Source organism: Mus caroli, unplaced genomic scaffold, assembly GCF_978045245.1.
Source record: "Mus caroli unplaced genomic scaffold, Mus_caroli_1 scaffold_18, whole genome shotgun sequence".
In the NCBI taxonomy this organism is placed as follows: domain Eukaryota; kingdom Metazoa; phylum Chordata; class Mammalia; order Rodentia; family Muridae; genus Mus; species Mus caroli.
In genome coordinates this window covers 59,905,913-59,921,143 of record NW_028227273.1, presented here as the reverse complement: position 1 = coordinate 59,921,143, position 15,231 = coordinate 59,905,913, and the positions used below count along the sequence as shown (strand labels likewise).

General features: G+C 54.1%; 3 protein-coding genes across 4 annotated transcripts; 1 reads left to right on the top strand and 2 right to left on the bottom strand.

The window, feature by feature from the left end:
• Positions 1-277: 277 nt before the first annotated feature.
• Wdr46 (WD repeat domain 46) lies at positions 278-9,128 on the top strand. Its single transcript, XM_021186260.2, has 15 exons — positions 278-411; positions 490-696; positions 797-877; positions 1,011-1,123; positions 1,236-1,323; positions 1,421-1,482; positions 2,991-3,095; positions 3,203-3,353; positions 3,446-3,581; positions 3,923-4,022; positions 7,662-7,975; positions 8,085-8,179; positions 8,278-8,373; positions 8,515-8,628; positions 8,720-9,128. Exons 1-15 carry the CDS (start codon positions 343-345, stop codon positions 8,855-8,857), a joined length of 1,869 nt encoding a protein of 622 aa, XP_021041919.1. The 5' UTR covers positions 278-342; the 3' UTR covers positions 8,858-9,128.
• A 252-nt stretch (positions 9,129-9,380) lies between these two features.
• Positions 9,381-11,280, bottom strand: B3galt4 (beta-1,3-galactosyltransferase 4). 2 transcript variants are annotated; one of them, XM_021149917.2, is made up of 2 exons: positions 11,061-11,280; positions 9,381-10,718 (listed from the first exon to the last, which is right to left on the bottom strand). In XM_021149917.2, exons 1-2 carry the CDS (start codon positions 11,072-11,074, stop codon positions 9,575-9,577), a joined length of 1,158 nt encoding a protein of 385 aa, XP_021005576.2. In that variant the 5' UTR covers positions 11,075-11,280; the 3' UTR covers positions 9,381-9,574. The 2 variants fall into 2 exon arrangements, with proteins under 2 accessions (XP_021005576.2, XP_085689226.1); XM_085833100.1 differs by having other exon boundaries at positions 9,381-10,706.
• A 130-nt stretch (positions 11,281-11,410) lies between these two features.
• Positions 11,411-15,219, bottom strand: Rps18 (ribosomal protein S18). The gene is made up of 5 exons (XM_021185761.3): positions 15,106-15,219; positions 14,568-14,666; positions 11,813-12,001; positions 11,630-11,721; positions 11,411-11,527 (listed from the first exon to the last, which is right to left on the bottom strand). Exons 1-5 carry the CDS (start codon positions 15,106-15,108, stop codon positions 11,452-11,454), a joined length of 459 nt encoding a protein of 152 aa, XP_021041420.1. The 5' UTR covers positions 15,109-15,219; the 3' UTR covers positions 11,411-11,451.
• Positions 15,220-15,231: the final 12 nt, after the last annotated feature.

Genomic DNA, 15,231 nt, shown 5'->3' with positions numbered 1-15,231 from the left:
GTAGTTCTGACTTGTGTGAGGCTCGTTCGACCTAAAAGGCTCGGCTCGAGAGGTTTTGGGCAAGACAGAAAAGTTAATATAGAAAAATCTAAGCTCATCGTTAACAAGATTCGGGGCCCAGACATGCTTTTTAAATCTTTTTTGGTTATAAGCTGCTCCTCGGGCGAACCTCCCGGGCGCACAGAGGCGTGCCCTCACTTAACATGGCGCCGGAGGCTTCAGACGCCCGTACGGTGCTGATTGGATGAAGGCCGGGGGGGGGGGGACTTCCGGAAGTTTTCCTAGACGGCGGAGCTACTACTCAAGGGAGTTTCGCACGTGGATCGTTGTTCGGTCTTGGAGATGGAGACAGCCCCCAAGCCGGGTAGGGGTGTCCCACCCAAGAGAGACAAGCCTCAGGCCAAGAGGAAGGTAGCTTTGGTGGGAGGCGTCCGCGCCCCGGGTCCAGGCTCGGGCTGCGTGTGCGAAGGCGTTTCCTCTGCCCCTTAGAAACCGCGGCGCTACTGGGAGGAGGAGACCACCCCGGCCGCCGTCGCCGCCTCCCCGGGGCCGCCTCGGAAGAAGGCGAGGACTGGGGAGTCGCGACCCCCGAGGTCCAAGAGCGTGCACATCGCCCAGAAGTCCGGGTTCTCCAAGAAGCCCCCGATCTCAAAGACCGCCCCAGACTGGAAGAAGCCGCAGAGGACGCTGTCGGGGGTGAGCCTGGGGTTGACAGGGTGGCGGTGCAGGTCGCCCCCGGAGATCGAGAGGAACCGGATCCATCAGAATCTGCCTCCTGCCTCCTTGTCCTCGCCAGGCTCAGGACCCGTTCCCAGGACCCGTCCCCGCCCCCCTGGAGGAGGCCCGGAAGTTCTGTCGAATTGACAAGTCCAAAACGGTGAGGACGGGCGGGCTGTCAGAGGGATTGGAGGCCGAGGGTTTGGATGAGGTGGTGGCAGCTTCCCCAGTGGTTTTCCTGGGACCCCCACATATGCTCTTCGGTTCTTGCAACCCTGTCAACAATGCCGTAGCTCCCACATTCGAAGCCTAAAACTCAAAGCAAACTCGAGAAGGCTGAAGCGCAAGAGGAAGAGGCGAGCGTCAGAGCCGCTCGCGCCGAGCTGCTGCTTGCAGAGGAACCTGGGTGAGTGGACCCCGACCTGGGCTTTCCCCGCTGTCCTGTCTCTGCGTTTTTATGTTTGTATGCCCGCTGCATGGTGGGGACCGTCACCGTCGTCATCCTAACTGCCTTTCAGGTTTCTGGTAGGAGAAGATGGGGAAGACACGGCAAAAATCCTGCAGACAGACATTGTGGAGGCTGTGGACATCGCCAGTGCTGCCAAGGTGAGCCCAGGCTGGGAGAGGAGCCAGGAGACTCGGGGTGGGGGTGGGGGATGGGGGGCGTGAGTTCGTTGTCTCACGGACACTTCACCCCTTCTAGCACTTTGACCTGAATCTGAGACAGTTCGGACCCTACAGGCTGAACTACTCTCGAACAGGGAGGTAAGGTTGAGTTCCGGAGGCTCTGTTCTCTCTAAAAAAGGACTCAGTTATTTCTCTCTGTGTGTGTGTGTGTGTGTGTGTGTGTGTGTGTGTGCACACAAGTGCACACCTGGAGGCCAGAAGAGAACCTGGGGCTTGTGTTCTATTAACCTGGAAGCCAGCAAGCCCCCTGCCATCATCCTGCCTTCCTTTCCTTTTGGGCTGGGGTGATTGGTGCATGCTGGGGTTGTAGCCTCTCATGGCAGCAAGAGCCCGAAGAAGCTGGGCGCTTTTTGTTGGTTCTGGATGTGAAGCCCATGACGTTGTGGTTGTGGGTGGGTGAACTTGACTATTGAGCTACGCACCTACCCGCCGCCCCTCAGCTTCCAGGGGCTTTATTGCGTATGTGTGTGCTGTGTGCGCAAGTTCGTGTGTCGGTATACCTGCATGTGGGTGTGTACACACATGAACCCCAAAGGTCAACATGGCATCTTCACGTATTGCTTTCTGTTTTTCTCTTGCTTATTGTTGGTGTGTATGAGTATGCTTGTGCGTGCCCATGACATGGTGTGTGGGGCCAGCTCAAATAGAGCCATTTTCTCCATCTGCCTTCTTGTGGTTCAGGGCACCGGGTTTGTACAGAGAATACTTTCAGCCACAGGGCCTTCTTCCTGAACTTCTTCTTTATTTTCCAATGCTTCTAAGTTTTTATTTATTATTTTATGTGTACGAGTGTTTTGCTTGTACATATGTCTGAGCATCACGTGTGTGCCTGGTATCATGCAAATCAGAAGAGGGCATCAGTGGGCTGGCAAGATGGCTCAGCAGTTAAGAGCACTGACTGCTCTTCCAAAGGTCCTGAGTTCAAAATCCCAGCAACCACATGGTGGCTCCCAACCATCTGTAATGAGATCTGACGCCCTTTTCTGGTGCATCTGAAGTCAGCTACAGTGTGCTTATGTATAATAATAAATCTTTTAAAAAAAAAAGAGGGCATCAGATCTACAAGTCAGAAGACGGCATCACACAGGCAATCGACAGGAATTGTCTTACGGACGGTTTGGTTGTGAGTGACGTGCTGTTGGGAACCAACCCAGCGTTCTCCTGAGACCAGCAAGTGTTCTTCGCCATTGACCCCTCTCTTCAGTTCCTCCACCTTATTTTTGAGCAGGTTCCTCACTGAACCAGTGTCCAGCAATATCTGCCTGTCTTGGCCTTCCTGGCACTGGGATTACATGTGTGCCAGGGATTCGGGCTCAGGCTGTTATACTTTTGTGGCAAACACTTTACTGACTGAGCCATGTCCCTAGCCCCTTCTGTGACTCTTGAGCTAAGATTTGGCTGTGTCTCCTCAGGTACATGACCTGTGCCACCTTCAGTTACGCGCAGTGTGGGTCTGGTTGCTACTGTTTGCAGCAACACACTTCCTCCCGTCTGTTGAGGGGCTGGGGTGGGGCTGGCTGAATTATTCCAGTCTGGGTCAGGGTGCTCCCTGAATTAACACTTTGCCTTTGCTTCACCTCCTCCAGACACCTGGCTTTAGGAGGGCGTCGGGGTCACGTGGCTGCCCTCGACTGGGTGACCAAGAAGCTCATGTGTGAGATCAACGTCATGGAAGCAGTGCGGGACATCCAGTCAGTGTTTCCTCTGTTCGCCGTCAATGGGAGTGGGCCAGGCCGTTCCCTATTGGATGGTGCCCTGTGGTCCTGTCTCCCATGAACCCCTCCCCCTTTCTACCCAGCTTCCTCCATTCTGAGGCTCTGCTCGCAGTCGCTCAGAACCGCTGGCTTTATATCTACGACAACCAAGGCATCGAGCTTCACTGTATCCGCCGCTGTGACCGAGTGACCCGGCTTGAGTTCCTCCCCTTCCACTTCCTCCTGGCCACCGCTGTGAGTGGTTATGGGGCAGAGGGTCTGGTGGGTGTCTTGGGAGGACCTCTCTCCTTTAGGACCCGTAGCTGGACATCTTGTTTCTCTCTCAGTCAGAGACAGGGTTTCTGACCTACCTGGATGTGTCAGTGGGGAAGATCGTGACAGCTCTGAATGCGCGGGCGGGACGGCTCAGTGTCATGGCTCAGAACCCCTACAATGCTGTTATCCACCTGGGACACAGTAACGGTCAGTTCCGGGATTTTCCTTTCTTTTTTTAAGACAGGGTCTGGTACCCATCTCAGACCTGTGGCTCCAGCAACTTCCTGCCTCAGCTTTCTGCACGTCAGGAGCTGCAGGTCTGCTGCTGACCCTCTACTAACTCACTAACCCACTTCCTGGGGCTTGGAACTGAACCCAGGGCCTTGTCCATAGGAGACCGTGCTCCGCTGAGCTGCACCCCATCAGCCAGGGCTACGGAGGTCTTCCCTCGTGTCCTGTCTTTCTGCCATTGAAGAACCTGAGGCTAAGGCCTCAAGAGGCCCGGGCTGGTTTTGCAGTGGTAACCCCCAGTGTCCCCTGCCTTTCAGGCACAGTATCTTTATGGAGTCCAGCTGTGAAGGAGCCACTGGCGAAGATTCTGTGTCACCGTGGTGGGGTGCGTGCTGTGGCAGTGGACTCTACAGGCACGTAAGTCACGTGTTTGGGGATGTGGTGTTGGGCACAGCTGGGCAGAAAGGTGGACGGCACTTGACTGTAGGAGCACAGACGGCATCCAGTGGAGTGTGGCCTTACATTGAGCCAACCAGCTGCGTCAAGTGGGTGTGTTAGAGAGCCCGTGTGCCGGGTTCCTGGGTCTGACTCCGTGCACATTATGTGCAGGCATATGGAAAAGTTCTAGGAGCACGTCCCAGGTGGTGCCTCCATCCTGTGACATGGTGTCTTGTCCCTTTTGCTGGGTCCGTCAGTTGCTGTGTCACTCCTCCCTGAAGCGCCTTCTCTCCTGTTCCCTTACACAAAAATTTCTCCAATTTGAACTCAACTCTAGCCACATGACAGTACATTCAGGGGTTCATGTGCATGTCCCCAGCTCAGCCCAGAGCCTAGCCTGCCAAGGGTGCCGTGAGAGTGGTGGGGGGAGGAGCTAGGCCTTGGGGAATGTCCATCCTCCCACAGGGCCAGCAGACTCCCACCCTAACCTACCTACCACTCAGCTGTATCCGAGCTCCCAGTTCTGCACCTGAAATCTGCATCAAAACGCCTGACACCAACGAACAAAGACTCAGCAAACTGACATTCCAACCTCACCCTCACTTCCACCCATGCCCGCAGTTTGAGTGTACGGGTAGAGGGTTGTCTTGCTCCATAATTCAAGCCGGCCTGGAACATGTAGCAAGCCTCCTGCACCAGCTTCCTGAGTGGGATAATGGAATTCTGATTCAGTGCTGCCTTCTCTCTCTCTCTCTCTCTTTTTTTTTTTTTTTCCGAGACAGGGTTTCTCTGTGTAGTGTTGGCTGTCCTGGAACTCACTCGGTAGACCAGGCTGGCCTCGAACTCAGAGATCCAGAGATCCGCCAGGCTCTGCCTCCCAAGTGCTGGGATTAAAGGTGTGTGCCACCATGCCCGGCTAGTGCTACCTTTTCTAACCCCAGCATTCAGGAGGCTGAGGCAGGGGGGTGAAAGAAAGATCAAGACCAGTCTGTACTACGTACTGAAGTCTAAAAACCAACATTCTCAGAGTTCTCTCTGGGTCTGGGCCTGGTTGGTGGTATCACTCTTCTGGTTTTTTTTTTTTTTTTTTTTTTTTTTTAAAGATTTATTTATTTATTATATGTAAGTACATTGTAGCTGTCTTCAGACATTCCAGAAGAGGGCGCCAGATCTCGTTGCGGATGGTTGTGAGCCACCATGTGGTTGCTGGGATTTGAACTCTGGACCTTTGGAAGAGCAGTCGGGTGCTCTTACCCACTGAGCCATCTCACCAGCCCTGGTTTTTTGTTTTTTGAGACAGGGTTTCTCTGTGTAGGCCTGGCTGTCCGGAACTCACTCTGTAGACCAGTCTGGCCTTGAACTCAGAAATCCGTCTGCCTCTGCTTTGAGTGCTGGGATCAAAGGCGTGCGCCAGCAGCCCTGGTGACTCCTTCAGTTTTTTGGTTTTTTGTTTTAAAGATTTATTTATCTATTATGTGTAAGTACAGTGTAGCTATCTTCAGACACACCAGAAGAGGGCATCAGATCTCATTATGGATGGTTGTGCGCCACCATGTGGTTGCTGGGATTTGAACTCAGGACCTCTGGAAGAGCAGTCAGTGCTCTTAACTGCTGAGCCATCTCTCCAGCCCCCGACTCCTTCACTCTGGATCTGGCTTGTGACTCCTCTGAAGTCCTGCCTTGCCGTGCACCTCGGGGCGCTTGTGCTGTCTGTGCCCTCTCCTCACAGGCTTGGTGCTGCCAGCCCTGCAGGGCACATCTGTGCTGTTCCAGAGGACACTACTCCCTTTGCTGATGATCGGGGATTTTCTACATTAAGTTTGTGCATCATTGTAGCTTTTTCTTTTTTTAGAACCTAAACACACCAGTAAGTGAGGTGGGGTAAGGAAAAGCCCAAAGTTATCTGCTCTGAGATCGCTTTGGCTGCCATCATTGTCTTGTGAACAAGTAATTTGGTTTTGCCCATTCTCCCCATCAGCATCTTGGCTGTGGAGAGTAGGGAAGTATGTCTGTGCCTTCAGTGGCCACTAGGCCTGAGCTGTAGTTCACCCTGCTTGGGCCCACAACTCTCCTGCCCAGGACTTCATTGCCTGGTCCGCACCGCAGTCCTCAAAGTTTTGGATCTTCAGCCTATCTCTGCTTATTGCTGGGTCCGCTCAGACTACAGGTGAAGCTGATCTCTTCCCCAAGGCCACGTGGGGAAGCCATCGGGATAGCATTGAGCCAGCACCTGGAGGCTGAAGTGCTTCTCAGGAAACGCTGCTGTACCCACTGTATCCCGGGTTAGGTGTCAGAGCCACCCGAGGGTGTAGCACTGTCCAGGATCTCTCATTTCTGGTTTGTACCAGTGGCTTTTTTGGCATGGTACACGGTCTCACTATATAGCCCTGGGCTTGGAGCTCACTATGTTTGCTATGTGGACAAGACTGGCCTTGGACTCACCGAGGCCCACTTAAGTGCTAGGATTAAGGCCACACACAACCATGCCTAACCCAGTGGTCTTTTTGTCCTGCTGGGGCTCTACTGAACTTTGTCACCTGATGAACCTCTACTCAGAAGTTTTCCGTCCCTTTCTGGCTCCAAGGTCAAGGCAAGAGACCCCTTGGTCCCTTGGCAAGACTCATCAACTTTAGCTCCTTTCTTAGCCTCTGAAAGAAAATAGTTTATACTTGGGGATTTGGTTAAACATAGTATACTCTGTGTGTGTAACTTTGCTTCTTTTTAGGATTTTCTTTCTTTCTCTCTCTCTATTTTTATTTTTTGGTTTTTCAAGACAGGGTTGCTAGGCACCTCTGTGCAGCCCTGGCTGTCCTGGAACTCAGTCTGTAGAGCAGGCCTACCTCTGCCTCCGCATGGCTGGGATTAAAGGCATGCGCTACCACGCCAACCCAGGGAGATTTTCTTGAGAAACACAGTCTTCAGCTACATCACTTCTGGAGAAGACGCTGTGGCACTGACTTCAGGAAACCCACACAGCCCTTTTCCTCTTCTGTACTCCCACCTACCCTGAAGACAGACTTCTGCTTTCTGTCTGCCATCACAGCTCGGCTCTCTTGCCAGGGAAGGCCTCTGTTTAAATACTTGGCACCGTTATTGTGCCACTGTGCTGCACTCTGAAGTAGAATGTCGCTCAGGTGCAGCCTGGCATGTGTTTGGCAGAGCTGTGACTTGGGAGCAGTGTAGTGCCAGGAAGCAGGCACCAAAGTAGGCTTGGGCAGGATAAAGATAGCAGAACTGTCTGTCTAGCAGGCGTGAGGCCCCGAGTTCAATCTCCCCTCTCCCCGACCATATCAAAACCCCAAAAGAAACAGGCCTGATTTGATGTCTGTCTCAGCCATTCCCAACCCAGGTTTCCTCTCTGGCTTTGAAAACAGTGGGGCACACACACTTAATCTCAGCCTTTGGGAGGTACAGGCAGGCTGATCTCTGTGAGCTCAGGGCTCCATGGTGAGACAGTCTCAAAACAACCAACAAGTAATGGAAACGGGCCCATTGGATGAGGCATGTGGTGTGGAGGGTGGGACTAGTCTTCCTTCATGTTCACAGTAGATACTTTGGACTTGGCCACAGGCTCTGGTCAATCCCCACGAGAGGCTAATTGATCCATGTCCCACACAGGTACATGGCCACCTCTGGTCTGGACCACCAGCTGAAGATCTTTGACTTGCGAGGGACATTCCAGCCCCTGAGTTCCCGGACCTTGCCCCAGGGAGCAGGGCACCTGGCCTTTTCCCAGCGGGGACTATTAGTTGGGGGAATGGGTGATGTGGTCAACATATGGGCAGGGCAGGGCAAGGCCAGCCCACCCTCCCTGGAGCAGCCCTACCTCACCCACCGGCTCTCAGGCCACGTGCATGGGCTCCAGTTCTGCCCCTTTGAAGACGTGTTGGGGGTGGGGCACAGTGGAGGCTTCACCAGCATGCTGGTCCCTGGTGAGTGGCCCAGCGTCATTACAAGTGTGAGAGGCCGTGGGCGGGTCAGTCCAGAGTTGCAGGACGAGGTTCAGCTCCATGCTCTTCCCTCTCTGCCTCCCTCCCTCAGGGGCTGCGGAGCCTAACTTTGATGGTTTGGAGAATAACCCATACCGGAGCCGGAAGCAGCGCCAGGAATGGGAGGTGAAGGCCCTGCTGGAGAAGGTGAGCTGTGCTGGAGCCCGGCCCTCCCTGGCTCTCATCCCTTTCTGGTGTCACCTCCCCGTGGCTCCTTACATATCGCTGTCCTGTGACCCTCGCAGGTACCAGCAGAGCTCATTTGTTTGAACCCCCGAGCCCTGGCAGAGGTAGATGTGGTCACTCTGGAGCAGCAGAAGAAGGAGCGGATAGAGAGACTGGTATGGAGCCACGTGCTACCTGCGTAGCCCGAGTGTCCAGCCCTCGCCTCTATACCCCACCCCATCCTGAAGTGCAGCGCAGGACATAGGTGCTGCCAGGGCACTAGGCCTGCTGTTGACCTCCTTCATGTCCCATGCCAGGGCTATGATCCCGACGCCAAGGCTGCCTTTCAGCCCAAGGCCAAGCAGAAGGGCCGAAGCTCTACGGCGAGCCTCGTGAAGAGGAAGAAGAAGGTCATGGACCAGGAGCACAGGGTATGTGAGCTCGGGTGGGTGTTGGCGTGCACGCCTGCAGCCTTATCAGCCTATGCTCAGTGCCTTATGCTCCTTTCCCACCTTGTTCCAGGACAAAGTCCGGCAGAGCCTTGAGCAGCAGCAGCAGAAGAAAAAGCAGGATATGGCCAAGCCTCCTGGAGCCCGTCCCTCTGCACTGGATAGATTTGTACGACGAGCCAGAGAAGGCGGTCTCCAAGTTGACCCTTAGGGGCAGAGTGCTCAGTGGGCAAAGGCACTTGATGCCAGACTTGAGTTCAGTTCCCAGAAGACACGTTTGGCAGGAGAAAACACACAAGTGTCTTTTTACCTTTCCATGCCCACATGGGGCAGCGCGCGCGCACACACACACACACACACACATGAACATATATAAAGGGAATACAAAGATCCATAGGGAAATTGTCCCATGTGCCTTACATCTTAACTGGGTAGGAGCAGACAGCTCCTTGGGTGTGCAGGCATTAAACAAGGTTTCTGGAGACGTGCGTGTCTGGACCATCCTGTAGGTCTGCTCTTCCCCTGTGTGGCTATTCTAGACTCAGCTCACTGCCCTGTCTCCCCACCACTGCCCAAGCCTTCACCCTAGAGGGGGGCGTTAACCCCATTGTGGTTGTCTCAAAGACCAACACACAGCAGTACTGAAAGCTCTGGGCTCTCTAGGTGTGCTGGGGTCCTGGTGAAGACGCTGCACTTGAGGTAGAGAGACATGTTTATTGGACCCTTGTCCCTGCTGGTGAGTCCCCTCCCGCCCTTGGCTTTATCCCTCCCTGGAGCTGGCAGGCCAGGCCCCGAGTCTGCCTATCCTTGGTTGGTAGCAGCTTCAGAGTTCACTGTGAGAAAATGGAGGAACTAGATCACCACAGGGAACTGCAGCCTCTGCACCAACTTTGGGAAAGGTCTCTGAGGTGCTGTTTTCTGTGGGTTCTCAACTACTGAACCAGGCTATGAACCGGCACCTCAAGGTACCTAGAAATCCCTGGAGCCAGGAGCAAAAGGGCGCAGTCCTCTCCCCATTCAGCCCGCTCACCAGCTTCCAAGCTTCCTGCATTTGCCAGGGATCCACCTTGTGGGATGTCAGCAGGAACTTCCCGTAACAGCACCGATCCAGGGGGTAGTGGGTAGCACCAGCCAATTTGACACAGTGTGTGGGGGCAAGGCCCCCTCGCCTTGCACTTACTCCCACAAAGACATCCTCTAGAGGTAGAGGTGGGGCCCGGCTGGCCACCTTCAGGATGAGCTGCACAGCAGAGATGGACAGTACATATCCTGTGCCCGAGGCATAGGGTGGAAAATGACCCCAGCTTTCCGGCCACAGTTCTTCTGACACATGGTGCCGGGACTCTGGTGTCCGAATGGGTCTCACCCTCCAGTGCACTCTGCCTAAATACAGAAGGGGCACTGCCTGGCCTCTGTGCTCTTCATGGATAGCTGTTGTCTCTTCCTGGGCCTCTTTGCCCTTCTGCCATTGCTCCGAAGGCCCCCCTCTTTGTATCAGCTCTGACACCAGCTCTGGGACGTTGACATACATGTCATCATCCGTCTTGAGGATGTAGCGGGCCATAGGACAGTATTTGTTCACCCAGTTCAGTCCACTGAGGGTCTTGAGGGTGAGGTTCCGGTAGGAATCCTGGAAGGAGGCCTGCAAGATATCCCCGTGTGCTGCTGACTCTGAGGCCAGGTCAGCAAGCTGCTGTCTCATAGGTTTTCCCAGGAGGAAGAGCGTCTGCACTCTGAAACCCCGGGCTTCGCGTATGGCGCCCCAAGATGCCCTAATGGCGTTTCTCTGGTTCAGGTGCTCCGGGGCCGTACACACCAGGATGAGCAGGAAGGGAGGGGGTCCGGAGCCACCACAGGCACGAGAGTTAGAAATCAAGAGGCGGGGCAGGGCGAGGGGCGGTCCTGGCGAGGCTGGGGCCGGCAGCAGGGATGCCAGGGACAGGCTCAGCAGCTCCTCCCCCAAGCCCGAAGGCCCAAACAGGGTCCAGATGATCACCAGTAGTAGGACCGCCAGGAAGACGCGCCGGAAGAGGCTGAGGGGCATGGCGTGCCGCAGAGACCTGTGGGCACAGCTGTTAGAGCGCGGGGAGGTGGGATGACGGCTTTAACCAGCTGCTGCTGAGGAGACGCGGTGACCCATGCACGGGGCTCTGGCGCATCACGAGATGCTGGCGTGCAGTGCGGCCCCGGCCCACTACAGCTAGCCCTGGACGGCTTCGTTTCCCTAGCGTGCACGCGGAACTGCGCTCCATCCCGCCCCTCCCCCCACCTTCCCATCATGCCTCTTTAGGCCGGAAGCTGACAAGCAGCGTGTATTTCACATAGGCCAAGCCCTTCCCGGTCTGCTCCTACTGTAAAGCACGTGGAACATCAGGCTGCTTTTCTAGAGCAGCCAGCATCTGCTAATAACTCACCTGAGCAGCAGCATCTGGCGGAGCTGGAGCCACTTCACAACAGCTCAGCACGGCTACGGCGAGAGACTCGATTGAAACCTGCCCGAGCTCTCCCTGGAGGTTTTCAACACCGGCTGCCCTACTTATAACAGTGGTTGCCGCCCAGTTTGCTGCACCTAAGGCAGTCTCCTTGTGAACGCCCACCAGAAAGGGAGGAGCGAACACCAGCAAGAGCCTATGAGGGACATTTAGGTTCAAGTGCAAGAGCACTACCCAGAAGGAACCTGCAGCAGATTAAACTATCAGAGCTCAGGATCGCCGTGGCTTTAACTCACTACCCTCAGATGGAAGACAAACTGAGACAGAGGTCATAGGTATATAAACTATTTATTAACAGCAAAGGCCCAGAGACTCATTTCTTCTTGGATACACCCACAGTTCGGCCCCTGCGGCCAGTGGTCTTGGTGTGCTGACCGCGGACACGAAGGCTGCAGAAGAAAAAGATACAGGTCACAGAGCAGCAGGAGCCGAGCCGGCGGACTGTGCAGCCTGATGGGGAGGTGTCAGCTTAAGCCTCATCACCCACTTACCCCCAAAAGTGGCGCAGCCCTCTATGGGCTCGAATTTTCTTGAGCCGCTCCAGGTCCTCACGCAGCTTGTTGTCTAGACCGTTGGCCAGAACCTAGATTTTGAGACAGGGGAGCCAACTTTTATCTCCGGATTCTCCACCCAGTTTTAACGGACAACCCGTGTCCACCTGTCCCTCAACACACCTGGCTGTACTTCCCATCCTTCACATCCTTCTGTCTGTTCAGGAACCAGTCTGGAATCTTGTACTGTCGTGGGTTCTGCATGATGGTGATCACTCGCTCCACCTCATCCTCCGTGAGTTCTCCAGCCCTCTTGGTGAGGTCGATGTCTGCTTTCCTCAACACCACATGAGCATATCTCCGCCCCACGCCCTGAGGTTAAAAGTTTGGGCTATTAGGCTTAAACTTTTGTTTTTAAAGATCTGACAACAGTTTTCAGAGACAACAGAGGGTATCAGATTCCATTACAGATGGTTGTGAGCCACCATGTGGTCACTGGGAGCCTCAGGAAGCAGTCATAGCTATCTTTTAACAGCTGGATTCTCTCTCTAGCCCAGTCTATTTGTGCCTTATGTGTTTGCCTGCATTGTATGTCTGTGTGCCTGTGGCACACAATGACCAGAGGCCAGAAGGCGCTGATGCTCTGGAACTGGAGTTGAAGTTGTCGAGTGTGGGTCATTGAACCTGGATCCTCTGGAAGAGCAGCTAATGCTCTAACAGTGGAGCCACCTCTCCAGCCCCCTCACACACACCCTATTACTCAAAAGCAGAGGGGCTGTGCAGGTGTTATCCCAGCTCCCTGGACTTGGGATTGCTATGGCCAGCCTAAGTTAGAGATCCTGTCACTTTTCAGATCACTTTCCAGAGACAAAGCCTGCCTACTAACTGAAGGAAACACTGTTCAGGCCACACTGGACATGGGTCACAAACTCAACAAAAGCAGGATGTTTACCCCAGGGTCCAGCTTCTGGTTTCAGCATTCACCACAGATGAACAAAGTCAAACCTTTAACAGGTCTTTTGAGCCCCAAGAGTGGGTGTGATTTTGGCCCCCCCAACTCTGACTACCAGAATTAAGGGGGCAGGGGGACGTGTCATTGAATGAGCTAGAGAAATGGCTCAGTGCACTGGCTGCTCTTCCAGGACCTGGACTATATACCAAGCACTCATTCATAACTTGAACTCCCAATGAGAGGATCTAAGCCGCCCTTTTGGCCTCCATAGGCACAGTATATGCACAGACATGTGGGCCAAAAACCTTCACAACCCTCGCCTCAGCCTCCATATAATTTTTAACTTTTCTTGAGCTTGTTTTATGTCAAGCTGTGAGTTCTAAAGGTGCATGATGCCAGGTTGGTTATGGTGACAAGGCAAGGGACCTATGCTCATCTACAAAGTGTGGCCCCATGCCCACCTTGCCTTCTGACTTAAGCACTAACTTAAATCATAAAGAACCGACTCCTGATACTTAAAGCAGTTTGGAGGGACTGGGATTCAGACAGTACTGGAATGCCTCACAGATAAGGGCAGCAAGCACTTCTGGTTCAGCACATGCCTATGTGCTTCCAAATATTCTAATTCTCACCTTAAGTGAGAAGCAGAAGACACTTCTTAAAGAATACAGAAACCTGCCGGGTGTGGTGGCGCACGCCTTTAATCCCAGCACTCGGGAGGCAGAGGCAGGCGGATTTCTGAGTTCGAGGCCAGCCTGGTCTACAAAGTGAGTTCCAGGACAGCCAGGGCTACACAGAGAAACCCTGTCTCGAAAAACCAAGAGGGAAAAAAACAATTAAACAATACAGAAACTTTCCCTGTCCTTCACCCTTTGTTGGTCAGCTTGCACTCCACCCTAATCACCTCTGGAGGAACTCACCCTCAAACTCTCAATCTCTCTCCTCAAACTCCCAATACCCACCCCCACCTCCTAACCAGCTTCACCCTTTTGTTTTCCAGGCAGGTTTTTTTGTTTTTTCATGTGTAGCCCTGGAACTTTATTGATCGGCCTGGCTTCAAGCCCAGAGATTTGTTTGCCTCTGCCTTGGGGAGTGCTGGGATTAAAGATGTGTTCTTCACCCTCTCACACAGGACCAACAGAACCCTCAGTACCCAGGCTCTACAAACACTGTGCACAGCCCCTCCATTCACCTTGTCTGGATTCGAAGTCAGCTGTAATAATCTCCCAGCAGGTCACACGGGGCACAGGTGTCGCCCCAGGCCCTTCAACCCCCTAGACACTGCTCTGCCCACCACACCAGGCACCCCCCGCAAAGTGCAGAATTAAAAAAAAAGAAAGTAAACATGGCCAGGACTTAAGAGGGAGGCTTCACAAGGTTAAAAAAGTTTACTCCAACTTTTATGTCCACCTGACATTCCCTCGGCTCCCCAGGCCTCCTTCAAACCTCTCAGCAGCCAGCCACTTCCATCCATACCCTAGCATCCCACAATGTCCTACCACTGACAGGTCTCATCCCCGTCCTCAAAGCTGAACACACCTGACCAGCAACTCCTCATATAACCAACTTCAAGTCCTGTCCCTGTCTACAAGACTTTTAGCTCTGCAGAGAGAAACATCCCAGCTTCCACCTACCATCTCCCTTTTTGCCGTAAAGCGGAAACCTGCCAGCTTCTGTGTCAACTGTGTTACAGTCCACTGTGGCATCTGCCAATAGTTTTTGCAGACCACCCCCAACCACCACTGCTAAGCCTCGACACCTCTTAGGATGTTAGTTTACAGGAATTCTACTCAAGGTTTGCTGACAGCAGAGACCGCTCTCGGAAGCTGAAGATCTCAGGAAACCTCTGCAAGGTGGGACAGGACTACACTCACACCCCACTTGCCCTGGAGCAATGTTTTGGTTTAACCCTGGGTCATCATCAGGCTTTTATTGAAACGGGTCGGGTGAGTTTAGCTGCTTCTCTCTGGCCCCTAACACTTTTACCTTAATGGCAGTGATGGCGAAGGCTATTTTCCGCCGCCCATCGATGTTGGTGTTGAGTACTCGCAAAATGTGCTGGAACTTCTCAGGAATCACTAGAGACTGAAAGAACACGGGCAGTTATCAAGACAGGTTACCCCCAAACCGGAAGGTGGCCGAGGCAGGGCTGGATCGTCTGCTAAGTTCTTACACAACTCCTCAGTCACCGGGGCTCACCCCTAACGCGCTCAGGCGCGGGAAAATGCAACCTCTGACAAGAGGGTGGACGTCGGCCGCGGCCCCCAATTCCCTGGGCAGGGGAGGCGGGAGGAGCCCGCACACAGCCAAGTACTGGCAGCTTGGCTGTGTCCGAGGAGCGAGCGTTCCTCGGGGTCCCGCTCCCCGGGATTTCACGTCTTAGGTCGTCCCCTCTCGGGTCACACTCCATCGCTCCACGGAGGGCTGCGGGCCCGCAGCATGGGGCACTCTCTGAGCCCTGACGGAAATCTCTCCCTGCCCTGGCTCCGATGTCGCAGGATCCCGGCGCGGATTCCGCTCTTACCATGGCGGCGGCACAGACGGCAGCGTGTAGGCCTCCTGTGGAAGAGAGAGCGGAAGTGACGTATAAGTCTTATATAGATTCCTGGCGGAAGAGGCGGGGCTATCCCGGAGGACCGCTTCCGGAAAC